The sequence below is a fragment of the Artemia franciscana genome, chromosome 8 (assembly GCF_032884065.1).
Source record: "Artemia franciscana chromosome 8, ASM3288406v1, whole genome shotgun sequence".
Taxonomy (NCBI): Eukaryota; Metazoa; Arthropoda; class Branchiopoda; order Anostraca; family Artemiidae; genus Artemia; species Artemia franciscana.
This window is the reverse complement of record NC_088870.1, coordinates 29,856,709-29,881,751: the sequence shown is the minus strand read 5'-3', so window position 1 is coordinate 29,881,751 and position 25,043 is coordinate 29,856,709. Positions and strand designations below refer to the sequence as shown.

At 34.2% G+C, this 25,043-nt stretch overlaps 2 protein-coding genes and 1 long non-coding RNA gene across 4 annotated transcripts in view; 2 read left to right on the top strand and 1 right to left on the bottom strand.

Annotated features, from left to right (window-relative positions):
* Nucleotides 1-10,738, top strand: part of LOC136030286 (ventricular zone-expressed PH domain-containing protein homolog 1-like) — a gene marked incomplete at its 5' end in the record, with an annotated part of 33,687 nt that extends 22,949 nt beyond the window's left edge. Inside the window, 2 exon segments of the mRNA XM_065709150.1 lie at nt 2,436-2,687; nt 8,842-10,738. Of these exon segments, the coding sequence (XP_065565222.1) occupies nt 2,436-2,687; nt 8,842-9,129 (540 nt within the window).
* A 2,931-nt stretch (nt 10,739-13,669) lies between these two features.
* On the bottom strand, nt 13,670-17,476 carry LOC136030264 (uncharacterized). Its single transcript, XR_010618224.1, has 2 exons — nt 17,340-17,476; nt 13,670-14,131 (listed from the first exon to the last, which is right to left on the bottom strand). It is a non-coding gene; the product is annotated as an uncharacterized LOC136030264 (long non-coding RNA).
* Nucleotides 17,398-20,600, top strand: LOC136030263 (uncharacterized). 2 transcript variants are annotated; one of them, XM_065709119.1, is made up of 2 exons: nt 17,398-17,552; nt 20,259-20,600. In XM_065709119.1, the coding sequence occupies exons 1-2, from the start codon at nt 17,451-17,453 to the stop codon at nt 20,556-20,558; spliced, it is 402 nt and encodes a 133-aa protein (XP_065565191.1). In that variant the 5' UTR covers nt 17,398-17,450; the 3' UTR covers nt 20,559-20,600. The 2 variants fall into 2 exon arrangements, with proteins under 2 accessions (XP_065565191.1, XP_065565192.1); XM_065709120.1 differs by lacking the exon at nt 17,398-17,552 and adding an exon at nt 19,590-19,700.
* The last annotated feature ends 4,443 nt before the right edge of the window (nt 20,601-25,043 follow it).

The window sequence follows — 25,043 nt, the reverse complement described above, 5'->3', positions numbered from 1 at the left end:
TTGGCTAGTGACCTCAGTTAGTGTTTCCTGGTAAACATTAGAGACCTTGGAGAAATAGCGGTACATTTTATAGATGCTATTAACTTTATTTTTAAATAATGTTACAGATCAGCAGTTATCAACGGTAATGAACGGTAACTAAAGATCGACCTTTGTCAAAAGTGCCCAAATGCACTATAAACAGAAGATTGAATACAATGAATACACCAGAAGAGTCTGCTTGTAATGCTTGATTCCAATATGCAAAATTTGTTTTTAAGTTCAACATTAAGGATTATGAACATTAGCTATATCAGTTATACGCAGGGTCGTATCCAGGATTTTTTTTTCGGGGTGGGGGGGGGAGGTGATTTCAAAAGGTTTTTTATGGAGGGGGGGGGGTTGTTACAAAAAAAAACTTGTTTATATTCAATTTTATTACGTTTTAAAAAGTCAGACGAACATTTTTTTTGGGGGGGGATGCAAATTTAAAAAAGAGGGGAAGCAACCACGCAAACGAGTGCGAAGTTTATGAAATTTTCACCTTGTGGTTTTGTTTATACATTTCTTCCGTGTCCTTGCAATATAATCTTATGCTTCTAGATTCTAGAATCTAGAATGTCTAATACAATACCTATTGAAGGACTCTCCGTTATAATATAATTATAGACCGATCTTTTGTGCCTTACTTTGATCGATATTCAGTTGCTCAATCTTGCGATTTGATTTCTTAATTTGACCAGTATCTTTTTCTTCTTTATTGTTGGCGAAACTAATGATAGCTTTAAGAACTTTTGATGAAATTGAGTATAACTCATGTAGGGATCATTTTGTACCCCCAGAAACTATATATCAACACAACTATATTCTCAACACAAACATATAATTAAAGAAAATTTCAATTCATGGATTACGCATGAACAGGCTAATTTTTGATTTACAAAAGAAAAAGTCGGTTAGTTTTTTAACAGTTTACTTTGAAGCACATGAGGGCAACCAATTAGTTGACATTGGGGGAGGGATTCCTGGTTTTGTGTCTGAACTTTGCTGTGTATTCAGTTTCAATGATTGTTTATTTGGGTGGGGGGGCTCTCTTTTGTCAATACCTTTCGATCTGTGTGTGTGAGAGAGAGATGATACACTGAACCAACTTTCAGTTTTGGGTTTACTGTCCATATGTGAACGGGGTAATTGAACTTAAGCTAAAACTTGAACTTAAAATAGTTTGGAATTCTTTTGAGAGTACAGTGGCTGCCTATTGAGCTATCTTAACATATATTTGCTCGGGTATGTTCAATTATATGCTTATAAAATGCATGGAGTTTTTGTTGAACAATCTGAGATGGTGCTGTGTGTTGGTCGCTTTGATTGAATACCATAGAAAGTTTGGATGGAGAAATCACAGGCTACCTTGAGGGGAATCTAATTTGCCACCCTGTGCGGAAGAACAACTGGCCCTCTTTTATTCCCATGGGGCATTTATATTAAAGATCCACTTTTATTTGTGTATTAATTAATGAGCCGGCAAGTCAGCGTATTATCATAACGGTCGCTATCACAAGGGGCTACATAATCAATTTTGATCAGAAGACATAAAGATGCAAAAAAAAAAAATATGTGTTATAGGTTTGTTCGCACCATTGTAAAGGAAAATCTCGAATATCCATTAAAAGAAAAAAGAAAATTGGTGTTATTTCCATTTATTATTGCCCTATATTAACGGCCACCCTTGCAGGTCACACAATCTGCACGTTTCTAGCAACGCTAACGTAAAGGGAAAGGAGATTTTCAGCAAAAACTTGAAAAATTTTTAAAAGAAGTTATATTAACCTAGATACTGAGAAGTTTAATGTCATAGCTGCATATAACCAAAAATTTAGGGCCATTATTAGAAACTTTTCGTGATGGAGGGTAAGTTAAATACTCTTTAAAAATCTTCTTTTGGCCTGGACTATTAAGCAGGATTAGGGTTAGTAAAAGATGAAAAAATAACACTTTTTTCCAATAGTGGAGGAATAAGGAATTATATAATATATTTGTTATTCTTATTTCAAGTTTTATGTTGTACTACTTTCAGACAAGGTTACCAGTTTAGTATTTTTCCTGTTAATTTCAATTTTTATCTTTAAAAATAGCTGTCGCCATTCGGAAACTGAAAATTAGCTGTTAAGGTCATATATTATAGGAGCATGGGTTAAAGTAGTTTTAAGGAAATAAAACGTCTTGTTTTTGAAGCTGCTTTAAAGGGACCCTAAAACTCATTTCTCCCTAACCCTTTTTTTCTTCCTTTTGTTGTGTACATTTTACCTCATTTTTCATGGACAGCTTTCTTCATCGAGTGTTTTTTCGTCGGAGGTATCCTTATTGAATCCTCTATTTGCGTTTTGCACATTTTGGATGTTAAAACATTTCTGGTGATTCTTGATTATCTCTTGTTGTCATTTTCATGTTTTCAGGATCAAGATAATTTGTTTGCTGAACTTCGCTCATTCCGATTCTTTGATGTCTTTGAATACAATGGCATATCTCATCATTGGGGTTGTTTTCTTTGCAACCACCCCGATCGAGCAGCAAACTTCCTACTTCAACAAGATAGTCCTGTAATTGAGGGAGATTTGAAAGAAAAGAAATCTAAGTGGTTGCTTTTTCGTAGGTGGCGCACAAAACATTTCTCTTTGAACGGTTCAAACTTGTCTTGTCGAGAAAGGGTAAGTGGATTGAATTGATATATTTAGACCAGGGAGCACGGACCCTAAGACTTTTGCTGTACTGTTTGTGACCATTTACTGTGCTGGCGAAGGGAGTCATGGTATTAAATGCGCTAACCTCTGATAAGATTTATCCTATCGATGAACAATATAATTTTTAACTTCACCAACTGATTTAAGAATCTTAATGGGCCATTTTGGTTGTAATATACTTAATTGAAAATAATTAATTGGTCCTGAAATCGTCATAACTTTTAACACTTAAGTCTATTGAGCAAACTACTCCTAAGAAAAAAAAAATGTTGAATGGGACACATGTCTTAGAACAAATTTTATTAGTATTAATTAGTTTGTTTCTCTGTTAAAGGTAATTAGAAATTCATCTATTATTAAACAAAACTAGCTGGAATTTTTCAAATGATTTTTTAAGCATGTTACGAAGAGTCGAATACCTCTCATATGTGGACCACGAGTGTCGATGAGCCTCAATTGAAATGTCAAAATATTTATTGACTCCTTTTATTTCGTTGGACATATTTCATAATTACAATTTGGATTTAGTTGCTTAGACCATTATTTATTTGCACTCTAAGTATTCGATTGATTTACATAGAAATGATCAACAGATAATCTCATTTTGAGGAATTTCCCTTTGGGGCAATTCCTCAATTGCCTCAATTGCCCCAAAGGCAATTTTTAGATTTTTAGTTGCCACAACTGTTAGTTGCAGTATATCACAATGCACACATGACAGTGACATGTAGGTAGCCCAGTGATCTTACATGGATAAAATGAGGATTTCTAATGGCCAAGATTCGTTAATTTTTCTTTTCTGATCCCTCAGTATGCCAAAAGTTATTTAAACTTGAAAGAAATGTTGAAAAATCATGAAAAACTTCTTTAGTCTGAATTGGTGCGCATTGACACTGTCACCCGCATAATTTAGGGCTATTTTGCGTATCACATTTAAATGGAAATTATTGAGCTTTGATAAATTTTGGACAGTTTTGGTTTTATCAAAAAGAAATCATGTATGACTGTTAGACGGTCGTTTGTTTATATCGCTAAGCTGATAAAAGTAGATCCAATTAAAGTCAATGGCTACATGGATTTAAATATTAAAATCTGACGGAAGAATACTGTAAAGATTAGTAGTTTACTTGGTAAAAAAAAAAAAAATTCAATAATAGCTGCCACTACCAGTGTGTATCAGCTGTGCACAGTTTGTATATCATTTGAGCTGCATTTACTTCTCGTTTTTACCAAAATAATACCTTCATGTTACATATTTAAAAAAATGTTCTTTTCCAGTACATCTTTCTAAAATAGTACAAGTTGTACACACAAACACACTAAACAGAATAAAAACTATAGCTTTTGTCCTAAAAATTTTTGTCAACCAACTTCCAACTCAACAAGAAATTCCGTTTGAGGTTTAAAATCGATGGAGTATTTAAAAGTATAAAAAAGGGTTCGGGTTCAAAAGAGCAGAAACAGTCTGTAGGAAAATGCATCGTTAACGACATATCTTATCGTTGTCGTCAGTGTCTTTTTTTGTAGGTTCGGCTAATTCGAACTTCCGAAAATAGCTTATATCATGGAATTATGTCATGGTAAAGACACTTTATCCGCCATCGGTTACTGTCCAGAACTCTACTGAAATGCAGGCTACAGCGTTATATCCTTGACCTATCGGAATGGGACACAACCTCTGTTGGGTTAAAATTAGCAAAAAAAAAGCTGAAATGACTAAAATTGAAGAATTGATTTCAATTCAGTAAACAAGTAGAGAGGAAGTTTTCAAATACTACTGACTCCCAGCAGAAAATTTGACTCTGTTTAAAAGTTTGAATCATAATTCGAAAGCAATTTTAGAAAGAAAAGCAACTCTTAGACTCATGGTTGCCATGTTTTTTTTTTTAATCTATTGAATCTATTATCAAAACAATGGTTTAAAGCCTCCACAGTGATTTAAACGCCTGTAGTGAACGTAAGCTTTTGTCAGTTCCCAACTCCGAAAGGTCCTCGGTTATTTAGCTGGCCTTGTTCTATGGCAAAAGCAATATTAAGTTATTTAGCATGATAGTCATAAAGATGGTCCTAACCTCCGATGGTATTAGTAGTAGTAGTAGTAGTAGACAGGTTTAATAGCAAAAACTTGACAGCTGTCGCTGATTTTTGTTTCTTTACAACATATACAAAATCAAGCTACACTTGTAAATATAAATAAAACTATAAATATTAACTCTTATTATACATTTTGACGAAAACCGGGACGAAAGAATTACCATATCGGTTTGTTCTTGCTTTAACGGGAACTAACTTATCTTGCTTTCTCGTTCTTGATGGTAGAGGTTGATCAGGTAGAATGTCACAGTGCTGAGATTTAGAAAGCAAGTACTTTCCGAAACTCATTATCAGAGTTTCTTATTGGTTTTGGAGTGACGGCAGTCCTAGCACTTCCAGAGCCTTTTCGTAGGGGATGTCACGGCGGCCCAAGATGATCGATACCGCTCGCTTCTGAACCGATTCAAGCTCCTGACAAAGATACACTGTTCTCAGTGCTGAGGGCACCCAAACAGGACACGCATTGCTGAAAATAAGATCATCCTTTCTAGTGGAGTGACAGACCTGGTTACTATCTCTACCAGATTATAAAGGTGTTGATGTTTAAGTTCCGTAGTTTTATTGCAGAGGATCAGTTGTTTTCCATGTCTTCTGCGGCGTTATTTTCGAAATGGGGCATTATACTGCTACTACTACTAATAACTCACTGCAGCACCATGCCGCCTGAGGCCAACACAGCTACACACGCTCCTCCTCCAACCTAATCTATTTAAAGCCTCCCTCTTTACACCCTCCCAGGAAGTTCCCATTTCCTTTAAATCTTTATTTATGACATCCTCCCAACCCAGACAAGGACGACCTGCTTTCCGTGTAGCCCCAGACGGTTGTCCAAAAAGGACAATCTTCGGTAATCTGTCATCCTTCATCCGTAGAACGTGGCCTAGCCATCTCAACCTTTCTTTCATTATAGCCCCAGAAAGCGGGATTGAACCACACTTTTCGTACAACCTACTGTTTGAAATACGGTCAGTCAGCCGGGTACCCAGAACAATCCGTAGGCAATTTCTCTGGAAAACATCTAGTAAATTTTCATCTGCTTTTTGGAGTGCCCATGCTTCAGAGCCATATTTGACCACTGTCATCACTGTATCTTCCAATATTCTAATCTTGGTTTGTAGGCTTATCTTTCTATTCTTCCAAACTTTTTTTAACTGTGAAAAAACACCCTGAGCTTTAGCTATTCTACTTTTAACATCTTCACTGCTCCCACCATCTTTACTAATAATACTACCAAGGTAACTGAAGCTCCCAACCTGATCAATCTTTTCGTTACCTAATGTCACCTGTTCATCTTCACTTATTCCTAGCCTTAGTGACTTAGTCTTCTTAACATTAATTTTCAAGTCTATTTTAGCACCCTGAACTCGTAAAACCTCTAAAAATTCATTCATTTTGCTCACACTTTCATCTAATATGCTTAAATCATCAGCATAATCTAAGTCCAGGAGCGTTCTTTCTCCCCATTTTATTCCATGGTCTCCAATTGCCTTTCCTGTGCTCCTTAAAACGAAGTCCATCAAAATGATCCATATAAAGGGGGATAGAACACAACCCTGCTTAACTCGTGATTTAATACAAAACCAGTTGCTAACCTCATTTCCTACCTTAACCGCAGCAGTATTATTCTCGTACAGAGCGCAAATCACTTTAATGTATTTTTCTGGTATACCATATAACGATAAGACCTTTGTTAACGCTGTTCTATCAACAGAATCGAAAGCTTGCTCATAATCGATAAAACTAAGAACCAAAGGTGTTTGACAACGAAGGGACTTCTCAATTATTAACCTAAGAGTGAAAACATGGTCGAGACATCCTCTACCTTGTCTAAAACCGCATTGTTCTTCCCTTAAAACTTTGTCTACAGCATGTCTCAGTCTAAAAAGTATCATATTACTCAGTAATTTGCTACCTACAGAGACCAGACTAATGCCTCGATAATTACGACACTCACTCTTGTCACCTTTCTTATACAGTGGTTTAATTAAGGTTTTCCTAAAATCATTGGGCACTTCCCCTTTTTCAAAAATCATGTTCATAATCTTCAGTAGCTTATTCCTAACCTCAGAGCCACCATATTTAAGGAACTCATTAATCATACTATCAGCACCTGGGGCCTTATTATTTTTTAATCCTTCTACTACTGTCGCTAATTCTTTCTCACGAAACAAATCTTCCTTCACATCCAAGGTATCACAAACTTTTTCATTTTCATCTATATCTTTTCCTGCAACTGTATCTCGGTTTAGCACATTCTCAAAATGTTCCACCCATCTTTCTTTAACTTTTTCCTTATCACTAATTGTGACCCCATTTCTATCTTTAACTGGGACTAGTCTGGATTGGCTACTCCCTTTCAATTTATTAACATGCCAGTAGTATATTTTACTGTTATGCTGTCTAGCCGCATCTTCCAGATCCTCAGCAATTTTATCCATCGCCTCCATTTCACATCTCCTTAGTTCATATTTTAATACTTTCTCCACTTTCTTTACATTCCGTTTGTTTTCGTACGACCTATCACTCAGATAATTCTTATACAAACCCCTTCTACTCTCTATTAAACCTAAAGCTTTTTCACTAATATTCCTAGTTGCTGTCTTAGCACTCTTCCCTAGGACACCATCAGCAACTTCACAAATTGTTTTTCTGAAATTATTCCATCCATCTTCCACATTGTCAAATTTTAAACCGTCAAGTTTAGTACTCAACTATTTTTGGAATTTTTTTCTCAAATTTTCATCCTGAAGTCTACCAACATCATAACTTTCCGGGAGGGAGTTACCCTTCCGAAATTTCAGCTTTAAATTAACCTTAGACACTACTAGATGGTGATCTTTACTTTTAACATCAATAACGGCATTCCTATACACCCTAGTATCTTGTATTGATCCTGCTAGTCTTCTGTTTACAATAACATAATCAATAAGGTTTGCTGTCTTACCATCACGTGAATACCATGTCAACTTATGGGCCATTTTGTGGCCAAACACCGTATTGGTTATAACTAGGTTGTTATACCTACAAAATTGGAAAGGCCTATATACTTTTTTCTTTTTCTACACCAAATTTACCTAGGCTAGGACACCATCTATCCCTATTTCTACCAACCTGGGCATTAACATCTCGTAGCAAAAACACCATATTTCTACCTGGTACCCTGTCTATTTGCTCCTGTAACTGTAAGTAAAATTCATCTGATTCACTAGTATCTCCATCAGTTGGTTCAATGGGGGCATATACAACTATAACTGATACCCTAAACTTTTTAGTCATAAAATGAGCAATTAGTATTCTATTATTAATACCTTCCCAGCCTAAACAAGACTTAGCAGCTTCCTTATTCATCATGAGCCCTACCCCCTGTCTATATACCCCATCCTTCCTGCCTGAGTAAACAAATTCTATGTCACCTAATTTCATGCTTCCTACCCCTGGGATATGAGTTTCTGAAACTCCTAATAAATCCAGTTCAAACCGTCTGAATTCGTCAGTCAAAATGTCGATGCGATAGTCATTTTTTAACGTCGTAACATTCCATTTTTCATGTTCAAAGTTCCATTTTTCATGTTCTTTAAATCTTTGAAATTATTTTGGCCTCAAGAAAAGCAGTGATCCCGGATACCAGTGCAGGATGGGGACCAACATATCTTCTCAAGTCGAACATTTTCTTTGGAACTGGGTATATTTGGAAATGACTCTTATCAATCAGTAACAGTTACAAATTCTGCGAGGTCATCTTTAAGCTGAAGCTATTAAAAGGATTTTTGTCCCAATCCTGGCCAATTGTTCCTACTTATTATAAAATAAAAATGTATGTGCAAATGTGACCAATGGATGAAGACTTGATATTACAAGAATCTTTTTGCGTACAGTGCTTTTTTCCTATTGCTGTATATTTCAAGTTTTTGTTTGTTGGGCTTGTAGTGATTTCATTCATAGTTTATTTTAATTCAGATTCTTCATATTTTGTGAAATTTTTATTAATTTTTACTCTTATGCTCATATGTGCTTATTTCTACGGTAGAAAAAGGGACAACAATCAGCTAAAATAGAAGTTCACGAGGTGCGAAGCGTCAAAGTAGCTCGTGATCGGCGATCAATACCAAAAGCGTTTGAGATATTCACTGATGAAAAGTCTATTACGTTAAAAGCCAAAGACAAGAAAGATGCAGAACAATGGGTCCAGTGCCTGTCCATTGCTGTTGCAAGTGTCCACGCGCGAACAGAAACCTGCTACAGATCCCTTCCGTCTCAAAATGTGATAAATACATTGGCCTTTTCTGGTTATAGTAGTCTTAGGACAGTTGTGTGATATTATGATTTTTTTTAAGAGTATAGTTATAGAAAGGGGCAATTTTTTTAGGCGTAGCCCTGACTTAGAGGAATTCTGTGAGGGAGCTGATATTTGAATGTTTATGAACAAAGATAATGTGTAATGTGCAATGTGTAATATTTACGCTACCTTCTGCAAGTTTTCTCCCATTTAACTTCCGAATTTTCAAATGAATTTTTTATTGTATCTACGTGTACATAACTTTCTACAATGGTGATTTCTATACTTAGTCTGTACATGACCTTTAAAATACATTCATGCTGTTTCCAGATAAAGATAGAGAAAAAATATTTCCCTGAAGTAACCAAATTAATGTCCTAGTACAAAAAATAGAATCTTTAGAAAAAAATTTCAAGGCGTACAAATCTATTTGATTAATATTATAAGACTACCTCACCTATAACATACTTTTAAATTTGCAGCTTTTATTTAAAATAATTTTAAATAAATTTTAATTTGAATTTAATTTAAAATATAATAATAATTTAAAATTTTTAATTTAAAATAATTTTATTTAAAATAATTGTCAAAATCGCTATTGGACAAATTAAAAATCAACAAGGACAGAGAAAAAGACAGTTCTTCCAATCATAATAATTCATAAGAATATTGATACATAATGAATAGTTATTTTTTTCCAGTTTAGCATGAATTCGAATAAAATTTGTGAGTTTCCGTAGCTTATCTAAAACTAAAAAAAGAAATAACTAAAATTGTTGCATGGTGTCATAAATAATTTTCTGTAGTCCATCCAAGGATTGTATACCAATACGTTTCTTATGAATTGGTCCTTGATATTTTACAAACTAATTTACAGTTTCTAGAAAAAAAGAAGAAAATTTTATGAAAACATGGACCTGAGCTAAAAACAAACTTATATCCATCTTTTTATTGATGTTGAAGTCTATGATCGAGAATTTAAATTGGCTGAGGACCACTGCGTTAACTTGTCTTCAATGGATCTTGTGTGCAGGGTCTGTGACAATACTGTGATGAACTCGTATGTTTCTCATGCACTTCACCAACACTTCCTTCATATTGAGCCCAAGAGTACAAAACTTTGCAGCCTCTGATTTTTAAAATATTTTATTCTAAATTAATAGTAAGGATATAAAAAGAAACCTTGGAACAGGATTTAAAGTATAAGTGGATTGAAACTTACCAATTTTAAAGCACTAACTGGGGGCTCTCATTTTATTGTGTTTAGCACTGCTGATCCTAAAAACAGGATGTTTGGACAAAAGATAAGGTGATTTAACTGTAGTCATACATTTCTATTTATCTTTTTTCCTTTGTATTTTTACTTATTCATCTTTTCTATTTTTTTTCATCCTGCTGTCTTTATTCTTTTGACCGTACGATTTTCAATTGTGTTCTTTTAATTTTTTTTTTTTTGCCTCTATATTTATAGATTTATCGTGATATTAGAAATAGTTGACCAGTCCTGATGTATTATCAAGTAAACATTCCTCGTGATTTATTCCTTACGAACTAGGTCAAGTGTACCATATTTCTTGGAATGCCTTTCTAAGACAATGCTTGTGATATGTTTTTCTGTAATACAGACAAATAAAAGATCAAAAATGAAGAGTTTTTCTTCCTTTATTTCTTTTGGTAATTCCTAAAATCTTCCATCTTCTATGCGTTTTTGAATGCCCTCGATACTGGTCACAATTTTTTTTTTTTCGCTTGCCATCTGATTATAAAGAAAGCTGTAACTTTTTTTAGTTCTTTCTGAACTAAGGAAAAATGTACCAGATTCCAGTTCAATAGCATTATGCAGACCAAATCCTCTTTCCTTTCCCTTTGTCGTTCCTGGTTAAATAGCTTACCATCTGATTACAAAAAAGCTGTAATTATTTTAGTGCTTTCTAAACTAACAAAAAAGCTGAACAGATTCCTCTTCAGTGGTATTATGCAGAGTTCATCCTCTTTCCTTTCCCTTTGTCGTTACTGGTTAAATAGCTTGCCACCTGATTACAAAAAGCTGTAATTATTTTAGTTCTTTCTAAACTAAAAAAAAAGGTGAACAGATTCCTCCTCAGTGGAATTATGCAGAGTCCATCCTCTTTCTTTTCCCTTTGTCGTTACTGGTTAAATAGCTTGCCGTCTGATTACAAAAAAAGCTGTAATTATTTTAGTTCTTTCTAGACTAACAAAAAAGCTGACCAGATTTCTGTTCACTGGCATTATGCAGAGTCGTTCCTCATTCCTTCCCCTTTGTCGTTACTGTTTAAATAGTTTGCCATCTGATTATTCTGATGGCATCTGACTATCTGATAATTCTGAAAAATTAGAAAAAATGAGGTATTTTTAACTTACGAACGGGTGATTGGATCTCAATGAAATTTGATATTTAGAAGGATATCGTGTCTCAAAGCTCTATTTTAAATCCCGACCGGATCTGGTGACATTGGGGGAGATTGGGGGGGGGGACCCAAAATCATGTAAAATGCTTAGATTGGAGGAATCGGGATGAAACTTGGTGAGAAAAATAAGCAGAAGTCTTACATACGTGATTTACATTATTGGAACGGATCTGCTCTATTGGGGGGGGGGGGGATTCTGAAAAATTAGAAAAAATGATGTATTTTTAACTTACGAAGGAGCGATCGGATCTTCATGAAACTTCATATTTAGAAGGACTTCGTAACTCAGATCTCTTATTTTAAATCTCAGCCGGATCCAGCTTCATTGGGCGGGGACCAGAAATCTTAGAAAATACTTAAAGTGGAGAGATCAGGATGAAACTGGATGGGAGGAATAAAAACCTATCTAAGATACGTGACTGACATAATCGGACCGGATCTTGTCTCTTTGGTGGAGTTGGGGGAGGGGTGTAATTTGGAAAAATGAGGTATTTGTAACTTACGAAAGGGTGACCAGATCTTAATGAAATTTGATATTTAGAAGGATCTTGTACTTTAAAGCTCTAATTTTAAATTCCGACCAGATCCTGTGACATTGGGGGGAGTTGGAGGGGGGAAACCGGAATTCTTGGAAAACGTGAAAATTGGGGTATTTTTATCTTACGAATAGGTGATCAGATCTTAATGGAATTTGATATTTAGAAGGAATTCATGTCTCAAAGCTCTTATTTCAAATCCCGACCAGATCTTTTGACACTGGGGGGAGTTGGAGAGGGGAATCTTGGAAAACACTTGGAGTGGAGGAATCGGGATGAAGCTTGGTGGATAGAATAAGCAAATGTCCTTGATACGTGATTGACGTAACCGTACTGGATTCGCTCTCTTTGGGGGAGTTAGGGGGACGGGTTCAGTGATTTGGGGAGTTTGGTGCTTCTGGACGTGCTAGGATGATGAAAATTGGTAGGCATTTCAGGGAGCTGCACAAATTGACTTGATAAAGTCGTTTTCCCAGATTCGACCATCTGGGGGGCTAAAGGGAGAGGAAAAATTAGAAAAAATAAGGTATTTATAACTTACGAGTGGGTGATCGGATCTTAATGAGTTTTGATATTTAGAAGGACATCGTGACACAGAGCTCTTATTTTAAATCCTGACCGGCATTAGGCCTCTGATTTCCCTTTTAAATAAATCTATTGATTCTTAGAATTTTGTTAGAGCTCGTAACATATGAGCTTTTGGCTCTTAGCTCTTCTTGTCTCGTCACTACTACTTTATGAGCCCTTAGCTCTTGTTTCTTAGCTAATAAAACAGCTGATCAGATGTCAGTTAAGTGGCATTGTTCAGAGTTCTTCCTCTTTTCTTCCCCCTTGTCATTACTGTTAGGATAGCTTTATAGTTAACTGCTTTATAACTTTACGCATAATCAGTATATGTCATTAACAATGAGTTATGAGCATAACACTTGAAAAAAAATTGGCTTTAGTGGAAAGTGAGTTTGTGTCTTATTGTTTGTCATGAAGAGAAAGAATGCTGTTGCTGGTGATGGTAAACCAACAGAAAGACTAGTTCAAACTGATACGCCATTAGTGCCGATCGTATCTCAGTACCATTCCATAAAATTAAGGAGGAGTTAAAAAAATATCTGGTCTGAATGTGAGGCTTCAGCACAGCTCCTCTTCTAGGCTAAATAGGTAGTTTTTTTTTTTTTTGCTTGTATTATGGAATACATTACAAACTTTACTATTTGTAATAACTGTAACTTCAGTCTTTCATAAAGACCAACCCTTACGAATCAACCTGCGGATTTTTTAGCTTTAGTTTGCAGTCTTAGGACTCGGACCATACAACTCTCTAACCGAATGAGCACTTTCCGAAGTCTACGACAATCTTTTCTCTTTGGTGAGGCTAAAAATTTGTAATAATACTTTGGAGATACGTTGGTCTGGACTAACTCTACGCTAACATGTTGCCTATGATAGAAGTTCAACTGGATGAAGTCCGCAAAATTTGAGCCCATTCAGGTGCTCAGTGGTAACCTTTCTACGTCTGGTGCACTGATTGAGACTTTTAGCCCATGTTCGTTGCCGGCTTGGTTCACCATTTATAGTTTAAATAAACATATGATGAGTAATCTATAATATTAGATAATATATGGAGCCACAGTATATATTTGTCAAGAGAAAAATACAAAAATAAAGAGGAGTTTTGCAAAATCTAACGAAACAGCTATTGAGAGTCACTAGATATATTGTTTTTTTTTAGCAAAATCCTCGACTAGTATCACGAATGGATTTTTTTTTTGTCACAACTGGTTAATAGGGGCTGTCATCATAAACCGGGGGCTCAGGTTGCTTATAGGATGGAAACTTGTATATTTGTGGCTTGGGATATTCGTAGTTGCTGGCATCGAACTGATACGTACAACCTGTACTCACTTCACTGTAAGGGCAGTAATCGTAATAACTTGGATCAGGATAGCATTTGTTCATCATTGGACAGCAATTTCTATATTTGCCAAATCCGTAGTAGCTGTTTGATGGGTATTTTGGATCGCCATATCGACCTAATTGGAATCCAGATGCAAGAGCGACAAAAGCCAGGATGAAAGCAACCTTTTAAAACAAAATTACACACTTAGTTAAAGACAGATATAACGCAAATAGTCAAAGACAGGAACATATATATTGTTTTTAATTCCTAAGTAGTCATGTTTTCAACTACCGTTCTAGAATCTACTACTAAGCTGTTTCACTAAAGCTGGACGTCGTGAGCGCAAAATCATGTATTATCCGCAATAATGGCCTGCTTGGCATCAATAAATAGGCTATCACGGTATTTTCTCGTGTTTTTTTTATTTTTGGTTTGTTACAAATGTCTAGTCGAGAAGTGTCGTTAGTCAATGGATGAGATATATTTTCCAGAGAACCAATCATGGGTCTTTTCAAATGACAAATCAGATTCTTAAAACAAAATTTCCAAATATCAGTGGAGCAAAGATTTATATAAAAATAGATTTTTGGACTGCAAAGTGCGGAACAGTTAACCCACAATCCAAGACCCACAAAGTGCAGAATCTATAATGCCTAACCACAACCTTGCTTTCGAACAAGATTGTCTTTTTTACAATCTACTTATAAGCAAACGATCCCGACTTCCAGTGAAACCTCACTTCAGGGACCTTGATTGTCGCAACATTTACAATTGACGAACGTAACATATGCAGGTCAGATTACAGATTCACTATCCAGTTGTCAGTGGAGCAGTCTCCTTATCGTGGAGCAAATATCCAGGATTCCTTTGTACGGTTTAGGGTGGGGTATATTGCAAGGTAAACTATAGTATGGAATCCAGTCAAACTGGATTCAAAGACTATAGGTTCGTTGGCAAAAGGATTCTGTTAGTATAGGATTCATTAGCAAAATTTTCTTACTTTTGAAGAATATTCTTGTGAATGTTCGAAGTTCGGAGCAAGTTGGCGTTCGTTATGTTTTCACTGAAGTTCCTACAGTTACTTGATAATAGTGAATTTTTTGTCTCTATAAATTCTCAATCAGTAAAAACAAAAGAAAGGATACACACCGGGCTAAAACAGAAAAAGAAACTACTCCTAAAACTTCCCAAACATTGACGAAAAATACTTTGTTGCCCCTTTTCTTAATCTCACGAAGTTACAGATAGGGATTGTCTTTGAAGGGCAGTAACTTCAACAGTTTTATTCTTCTATTTAACTTCCTCTTCTCTGATATTGAAGACTGTGTCGGTTGTCTTTCTTTCTTTTCTTATTCAAGGATTAATAAAAACACCAAAGAACTAATTTTTAATAAAATTACCTAAAAACTGCATAACTGCACACGGAGATCTTTTGCATTAGAAATCAAACTCCAAAATTTTTAATTTACAAGATACATATGGTTGTATAAATTTTTTCTTAAGCAATTCAAACAATCTTATTTCATTTTCACCTTTTGTGGTATTTCAAAGTTTTCTGTCAACTTTTAGGGAAATATAACTAAATGATCAAAACTAGAGCAGAAAATTGATAGTAATTTTGTTCAGTCAGTTGATTTGGTGTTATTTTATTGTTTAATTTGCCATAGAGTATCCAAAACAGAAAACCTTTTCTGGTTCATGGTTGCAGCAGTTGCCGCAACCTAGTAAAAAACGAAGTTCAGCCCAAAGTGATTTCAAGAAGAAAGATTTAAAACATGTTTAACCTAAAATTTGAGTTTTTACACATTTTAGTAAAAGTTTCACAATTTTGTTTTCGTGAAGAGTCCTTGCAGGGTCTCCCCGTTTGCTCCTATATTTCCAATTAAAATAACTTACATTAAATAATAACAGAAACCTGCTTACTTTCAAAAATACATCTTTGCATCAAAATCTCATGTCATGTGTGCTTAGTGGTGAAGGAGAGCACTATTTTCGGGTGTGATGGAAGGCCACAACTTTCACCAACTCCACCACTGGCTGTGACACATTCCAGTGACATTCGCTCGAGCGCAGTAATATTTGCTCGAGCGGAGAAATTTCAAATTGGATCATGTTAAAAATCTTTGCTCTTGACAGCGTGCTGGGCCCATAACCTAGAAGTCGGTGGATCGAATCCACTAGCTGCTAATTTTTTCGACGCAGGGACCATAGTAGTCAAGAAGCGTCGTTAATTCTTAAATAAATAAAATTTGCTCTTGACAAATCTCTTTTTTATAAATTAAAAGTGGTGTCCAATTCGAAGCAGTATATGCTTTTGAAGCAATAGAATTTTTTATGTTATCGATATAAGGAATAGACTGTTTATTTTTAAGAGCTACTAGCCTACCCGTTACGCATTGCTGTGATCTCAAAAGAAAGGAAATTCAAGGAAAATTTCCCTACAGAAAAATTCACCTCAGTATATTAGTAATGATTAATATTTTCAAATTTAAAAGCGTTTAAAGAGCTCCCCTCGTGGGCAATTCTCCCCCATTTCAAATTACTTCACATGCTCAAAAACACAAATTTGGTAAATCATCTTGTAAAAGCAGCGATTTCTGTTGCTTGTAGTTAATAGGTTATTAGATTAGCATCTGTACCAGACTTCCTACAGATATTTTTCTTGGAGGTGGGACATACTTCAATAACAAAATTCCACAAAGAGGGGGCAAGAGATTTAAAAAAATTTGTTTTTTATTTTGACATTAAGGATTAAACAAATTGCGTTCGAGCATTATAAAATTTGCATCCGAAGTACATTTTTTTTATTTAATAACATTTATTTACAAAAAACGTAACATAAACACATCCCCTTCAAATGCCACAACATGATATGGAGGAGTGATAATCAAACAAATAAAAAAAAGACACAAAAAACAACACTTAACATAAACCTTAGAAAGGGTGTAAAAACAGAAAACAACTACAACATCATATACCCTGCTGCCACTCACTTAAATGTCCACACTCAACTCCTTCCTTAACACACCTAAAAAAAAACACTACCGCTTATGATTTAATACCAATTTAATCTATCAACTATGCATCCTATTATATTGATCGCTAAAATCATATTTAGAAAACAATTTGTTCTTCACCGGTCTTTTCAATTCTCTTAAATTACTATTTTTAATATTCTCATTTAACGAATTCCGTAGCTATTATTTGTATACGAAGCGCATAATCCTGTATCGCAAAAAAAAAAACGAGCACTATTTTCCTGTCTTTTAAACTGCAGAAATTTTAGAAGCAAAAATATAAAAAAATTTATGTAAACAAACTTGTATAAGAGTCCCTCAAAACTCTTTGAGGTTTCTTGCAGTAACTCTACTAAAAAAACGAAAACATTACCTTGATGAACATCTTCCAAGAAATGTCTGATTTCACAATCTTAATTGACACCTTTCAAGGAAGCTGGAATATCAGTAACACAGTTTGTACATTAAACTTATCATAAAAGAGATGATATTTTTCCTTATGGATTGTCAAGCTGGAAAATTGGAGACACTGGAATCGTCAGTCGCTGTGAAACGGCACTCTCGATACCCTGAAATGATCATGAAAGTAAGTGGACATTCTGAGCTATAGATAGCGCTACTTAATTAATTTAAAAGTATTATGATTTTTCTTTAAGTGTAAAGAAATGCCTAAAAAATTAAAGCTTTTAGGGGGATGCCTCAGTCCGTCAAATATTTTTTGTATTTATTTTATTTGTACATTTGAATGATTTGATGCGACCTTAAAATTACATCAAAAGAAAAAAAAATCATTACTTTAACCTTTGAAGATTGAATTTAGGTGCTAAGATACTGCACATTCTGCGAACACCATTAAATTATGCACAGCTAGAAATGTAAGAAAAGTATTTCAGGTTGTTCATATTGTGAAAAAGCCAAAAATGATTTAGATTATCCGAAGCTTTTTGTAGTCGTAGATCAAATCTTTCTTGAGATTTTTCGCTTTATTGGCCTAATGCTAAAAACCAATTGACTATTAAATAATCTTAAAATAATTTTCCCCCTTTCGGTACATGAAGTATACTTAATCTTGAACCAATTGTTATTGCCAAGTACAATTACAGTGACATGCATTTAGGTCGGTAGGTTGTTGGGGGATTATCTAAAGAGGTAGAGACCAACATCATGGTGCAGAATCCATTTGTGGAATGTGTTTATTTTGTTTTGTACTGTTTTTTCAAGCTTTGACAATTAGTGGAAAAAATACTTTTTTTGACATTTCCATTGAAAATGTTTTTTTTTTTTTGTATTTTCATAGGGAAAATAACAAATTATCCCCCCTTAGACTTTGAAAAAAAGAGATCATGCCCCATCCCTAATTTTCGTGAATTCACGCCATTAGATTTGGGTGGTAGAAGGTAAAAATTGCGTTGTTTTCTTCATCAAAGTCATTATGAGAATGACTTTTATGGGTTTTTCAACATCTACATCCCAAGAAATGAGCGTTTGGATTTTTTCATGAATAAATGTAGTGCATGAATTGGTGATTTAAAATAGACTTTCTTTTACTTCGGTTTAGCATTTCTTGGATTGCGGTCTGTATGCAATTTCAGAGATAAAAACAAAGAGAGGGTAAGTGTTCAGAGAGGGTATTAAATATAGTCTGACAAAGAAATATGACTGAAAATATCAACTGCAGGGACGCATCTAGGGGGGGGGTAGGGGAATCCCCCTCCAAGTTCCAAGGCGTTGGCACGCAGCGCCGATATCTGGGATGTCTTTGGCATTTTGAGCGTTTTGGGCGTTTTTGGCATCTAAATTTAGATTATTTATCCGCATTTGTCGGCACACTGGACCGTCGTTTTGTCAGCATATTCTTCATACCTCCCCTCCTTCCAAACTCAAAGCCCTTAGCCCCTGATTAACTACTCTGAATTCTTTATCAGAACTAGAACAACGCTCATTTCTCAAATCAATGTTCGTGTTGTTTTAGAATTTCTACAAGTGTGCTTAGCTAGAAGGCAGAGGAATAACAACTAAGCCTATGCTATGCTAATTTACTAGAAATAAATTGTATGTTTTCCTTGAAATATTTTCTAAGAGGCCATGTTTTTAAAGGGTATGTTTTAAAACATTAGAAGAAAACTATTTCAAATCGTAAAGCCTTTTGCTATTGAAAAAAGGGAGGAAAAATAGAATAGTTGCAATAAAGCTTACGCAAAACTTCGTGCAAACAATTTGTTTCTGCTTTTGGAATTTTTGTTGTAATTTGGTCCCCAAATATCTTCCACAAAAAGAGTTAGTACGGTGAAATAATTACTTATTTATCTATACCATTGTGGTACAAAAAAAGAACTCAGTCGATTAAAATTCTTATAACGTCTTTTGCTCCTTCATAATGAAAATACAACTGGGTTTTGGTTTTTCTGATTTTAACTAAAAAACTACCATATGTATAACTGCGTTGAAGTTACTAGATTGTACTAAGCTATAGGTTGAAAAAAAACATCTTTAGTCAATTCGATTGCTGAAACATAGTTGTAGAGGGGTAAATTCAAATCTCTGCAGTTCTTCTGAAAAGTTGCGCAAGGTTTTTTTTTTCTTATGCATTAAAAATATAAAGATTTTTATAGCAAAAAAATATGTTAAATCTTTAATGGTTTTCCTTATTTAATTTTAACTTTAAAAATTAAAAACATTGGCATCTTCAGTCGCTGTGGAACGGCACTCTTGATAAGATTAAATCAATATGAAAGTAAGTGAGAAACGTTTAAAATGCACCAAGGTGACAAAAACGGCAAACATGACAAATTATACTGTGGTTTTAATAACTGAAAAGATAAAATAAATAGAAGTACTTTCGAAAATGTTTAAATTATACTTTTAATTTTGTGTTTGAATAAAGTCATTTTAGTTTATTAGGCGAAATGATTGATCAAATTGTATTATAATAATAATTAAAAAGGCGCGGAAAAGTAAGGTCACATCTTAAAAAACTTTTTGACAGCCTTTGGACAATATCAATTTATATCAAATACCATTTAAATGTTTAATTTTCAGTTTAAACTCCCGGTCAGAAACCGATAGCTTGATGTACAAACTCCTCCGCAAAGTCTGGAAAATATATACTCACTTTTTTTTATACTCAATTAGCAGACTTTTCTCACTGAGCTAGATCCGTTCTCCGATAGTAAACATAAGTCTGGCCCTGCCCCCTAGTAATTTCTAGATAGTATCTTGTGTTTATTGTTTTTAAAAATATATTTCTTCTGCTCGTCTCGCCTACGACTAATTTTTATATTATTTCTTTCAGATTTTCCTTTTTCTTAGCCTCGTTGCTGTTGTTTTTGGCTCAGATGAAGCCCAGTTAGATGATGGCAAAAGTGGTGCATACAATATACCTAGCAAATATGTAAACCAATTGCCAGCAAGCTATGAATACGGATTAAGAGGAGACTATAGATACAGAGGGAACTATGCAAGAATTCCCTATTATTGCCCTGCCATTCATAAATGTTTTGATGGCTCTTCTCTTAAAGATCTGTACTTCCGATGCCCAGTTCTCTACCCATTCGACTGCAAAGACATTAGAGCCCCAGTAAGAGCATATTGATTTTATGAAATCGTTGGCCAAATAAAGCATTATTTCTCCTCATTCATTGTTTTGTGTTTTAAGTTTTCATAAAAATAGGACAAAATATAAGAACAACAAGCAATAGTTAGTACGAGAAGAGGGAGCTCGGTCGCTATTTAATGAAACCCGAAACGAGAAGAACTTAAAATGAATACTTAGATCAAAATTGAAAATAATAGATACTACTATGAATAAATTGATGACACCTATAACGAAAAAAATTAAAATGAATATTCAAGTCAATCTTTAAACGAACAAAGACTACCACAAATAGGAGCTATTACCACATACAACCAGTCCCTTTATCCCTCCGAAGGCCAGAGCGTCAGTTGCGCTTAAATTGATCTTAATTAATCAATCTAGTTTCATTAATCCGAAAAAAAACAACACCTGTATCTTCACTTTCATCCTTTTAAAAAAGTTCTCTCCGATTGCGTAGAAATGCAGCTGATAAATCATTTGTATGTTGATCACTTTAAAGTGCTGGTTAAAAAACTAGACAAATTGGTTCAAAAATTACCAACGTCCAATTTTAAAAGTTCGATTTAAAGCGCCAATTATTTATATGAAATAGAATCAAACAGTCAAGACTACCTTTTTTCGTAAGCCTTCATTAGCATTATGATTTTATTTAGTTGTTGACGTGGTGAAAAATAGGTAACACATTGCCCAAAAGACAAATAGTTTCCAGTGAAGTGTAAATGACGCTCTGACCTTTAGAGGGCTTAGGGAAGTAGTAGTCCCAGTTTTATTGCGTTAACTTTTGCTTTTTTAAGTTAACCTTTATCATTCTTTCTTATTTCTCTTCTTTAAATATTCTATCTATTCATCCATAGTAGTGCTGTTTTTTAAGTTTGAATTCACTGTGTGTTGTAATTTCTGTTCGTTTTACATTAGACTTATTAGACCAACTCCTTTCTTTGCATTTTCACTTTGAATACGGGTTCTTACTTTGTGTTAAAAAATGTTTTTTAACAAATGTTTTTTTAGCAAGACCTTTCGTACAAACTGTATCCATTATTTCTGTGTTTACTGGAATATTGTTGAGAGTCTTATCTCAATTGGTGTCGATTGTACATTGTGCGCACTTTTAGCACACATTTAGATTAATCCAAACTTATTGATCTTTTTTCCCACATCATTTATATGTGTTTTTCTTAGCAGCAAAAATCCAACTAAAAATGTTCTGACCCGTCCTAGCCCGGGGTTACTAACTTTTTGGTCCATGAATATGTCCCCTGACCATCCGAGATATGATGCGAAATATTTATTTTAAAAATTTATGTAAAATTTTAAGCCAAAAATTGATTTTAAGAGGTTTTTCTGCAAATAAATTAACTTGGCAATTTAAAAAAATTAGTTTTCATTATAATGAACTTATAAATAAATACCAAAAGAATTATCTTGAAATACTTAGCGAAATCTTTGGTTAATTTCGATTTTCCTTGTTATTAAGTTTTGCGTGTCCCTAATTTTTGAAAGTGGAATTCTGGAGGATTTTACATATATTGTCGTTTCAAATGGTCTTATTTTACATTCATTTCCTTGATTTTTATTTAGGTCACATTTACATTAATTGAGAAATTTTGACATAGTGAAAAACTTTGAATAACTGTTTAGTTTTAATATAGATTGTGAATTGGTAACTTAAATATATGAGAGCCAGAATTAAGGTAGGATAAGCTTGTTTTGGTGCTACTTGGTTTTTCTACATTTGATTGTTATTTCACAGGCAAATATTTTGGGGGTGATACCTAACACGGGGATACCATAGGGATTTTGTGGTAGGCACGCCACTTGCCTGGGTAGAGAATTTAAAGTGCCGAAACCCTATAGGCAAGTGTGTATTCTCGTAATGAGCCCTTGCGTTGAGTTGTTACCTCTGATTTTTTTTATTATTATTATTATTATTGTTTGGTAAATGACGACTTATACTTACTGACGACATGACTGCCTGTCCATGGATTATTCTTTATGGTTGATTGTGTATGGCTATGCTGTTTGACCTATGTGATTGTATGGATGAGTAGGGTTAAGGCCTCATTCAAGTACTGATCTATATTAATCACTAATGTAGGAAAACATTCTTCCTTTTCTCCTTCTGCCCCCCCCCTTTTTTTTTAATGTGTTTATGCTGTTGCATTGGTGATTTATATATATATATATATATATATATATATATATATATATATATATATATATATATATATATATATATATATATATATATATATATATATATATATATATATATATATATATATATATATATATATATATATATATATATATATATATATATATATATATATATATATATATTTTTCAAAAAACAAGTTTTTCAACAGAAAAAAAGTAAAATTAAAACTTAAAACAAACAGAAATTATGACCTATGCGAGGTGGATTTCCCATTCCTCAATACCTCGCTCTTTACGCTAATTTTTCTATTACTTTTACAAAAGCTTTTTATTTCTTAATATACTAACTTTGTGTTTCTGGAGTTTTTCTTAAAAAATACGACAAAATTCGAAATCCAGCGTAAAGAGCGAGGCGTTGAAGAGGGGAAAACTCCTTCCAATTTCAGGAGGGGTTCTAATTTCTGATAGTTTTTTTTTTTTTTTTTTTAATAATGCCAGGAAATCTGGCTCCACCTAGATCGAAAAATCCCTCATCCCCACGAGTATATCCTCTAGACAATTCAATCCTGGTGAAAATTTAGCGAAGACAATTACCCTTAACATCTCCAGGCGTCTAATTGAATTAGCAAAGAGAAAGAAAGACATAAGCAGAATTTCTTACAGGAATTCTGGCTCTGAAAAAATCAGACCTTTCCCCAGGGGTCGCGGGCGGATCTTGTTATATCCGAGTCATAGTTATTCGGTCTATCAACTACGCTGAGCAGAATGGCTATCTCAAAATTTTGTTCGGATGATTTTGAGCGTGGAAAGGAGGCAGAGTTGCCATCCAATATTTTTGGTCACTTGAAAATGACACTAGAACTTTTAATTCCCGTTTGAATTAGCCTTTTCCTGATATTCTAGGACCACTGGGTCGATGCGATCATCCCTTTAAAACAAAAATAAATAAACACGCATCCTTGAGCTTTTTTGGCAAAAAAACGCAAAACTCTAGATTTTTTCAGATAGGAGCTTGAAACCTCTACACTGGGTATTTTGATACGCTGAATCTGATAGTGTGATTTGCATTAAGATTCCATGACTTTTTGGGGGTGTTTTGCCCTTTATTTCAAAAATACGGCAAATTTTCCCAGGCTCGTAGCCTGTGATGGGTATAACAAAACTTAATGAAATTTATATGTTTGGAATCAACATAATAAGTTAATTCCTTTGATATATACTAGCATAAAAATTGTGTTTTCTAGAGTTTCGGCTCCTATTGAACGGGGTTATTCCTTACTTACAGTTTGCTACCACGAACAGTTTGATGAGTGACACTTTTTTTACAAAAGTGTTTTGTTATGTCATAAATTTGGGAAATGTGTCCACTTTTTGTCCATAATTCCTATAATGTGTCCCTTTTTGCCTTACTGTATCATAATGTCCCGGCACATATGTCCCTTTTTGCCTTACTGTATCATAATGTCCCGGCACATAGGATTATGTTCTTTGAACATAATGTCCAGTTGGCACCTCCGTCCTAGCCTCAAATATGTTTTTATCCAGAGGACTAAAGTAGGGCTATGTTAATAAACAGAAATAAAAGGAAAGTTTTATTTGTTTACAAAAAAAAAACTAAATTACCATTATTAACTATAGAAATGAAAGTCTTGAATACGCTAAGCTTAATAAGTGCTATTATTTGTTGTGAGTTTCATCTTTACCAATATTATCCAAGACCTAAAAGAGCAAGGATTCCAATTAGGGGGGGGGGGCATTATACCCTAGATTTTGAAAAACTTTTCTTTTGGTACTCCTATTTTAAAATAAAATCATGTTTTTGGAATTTAATTGAGAAATTTTATCCACCTCCCCCTTCTTCCTAGATTTTGAGGTATATTTTATCTCTTTCGTGAAAATTCATTTTCGTGAATTTGTTCCACTGTACATGAATCGGCAGCTTGAAAACACATGATATATCGTTGAGAAATAAATTAAAATATAATACTGTAATTCTTAGATATGCCAGTTTATTCTAAGAGTAAACCTCAAATTTATCGCACTTTCGATTCTTCAAATTCTCCATTTATTAGGATTCAGAACTTTCTTTTTTAAATACCTAAATTTTTGGAAAAAAACCTGAGAAACAAGATTGATAAAGTTTTATATCTTGTGGGGCATAGAGTCTCGATGTTAAATTTTTCACTCGGCAATTCATAGGCTAGAATTTGCCTGACCTAGAATTTGATTTTTTGTTCAAAAGATTCGTATGAAAACTGAACCACAGCCTGAAAAGGGGGTAACTTTCCCTCTGGATACGCTAATGTGTTAAAATATTGTCAAATT

Bases quoted from the DNA above. Each gene is read 5' to 3' on its own strand.
- LOC136030263 (XM_065709119.1), top strand. From the start codon at position 17,451: ATGATATTTTTCCTTATGGATTGTCAAGCTGGAAAATTGGAGACACTG. The intron at 17,553-20,258 runs GTAAGTGGACAT...TATTTCTTTCAG, and splicing joins ACCCTGAAATGATCATGAAA to ATTTTCCTTTTTCTTAGCCT.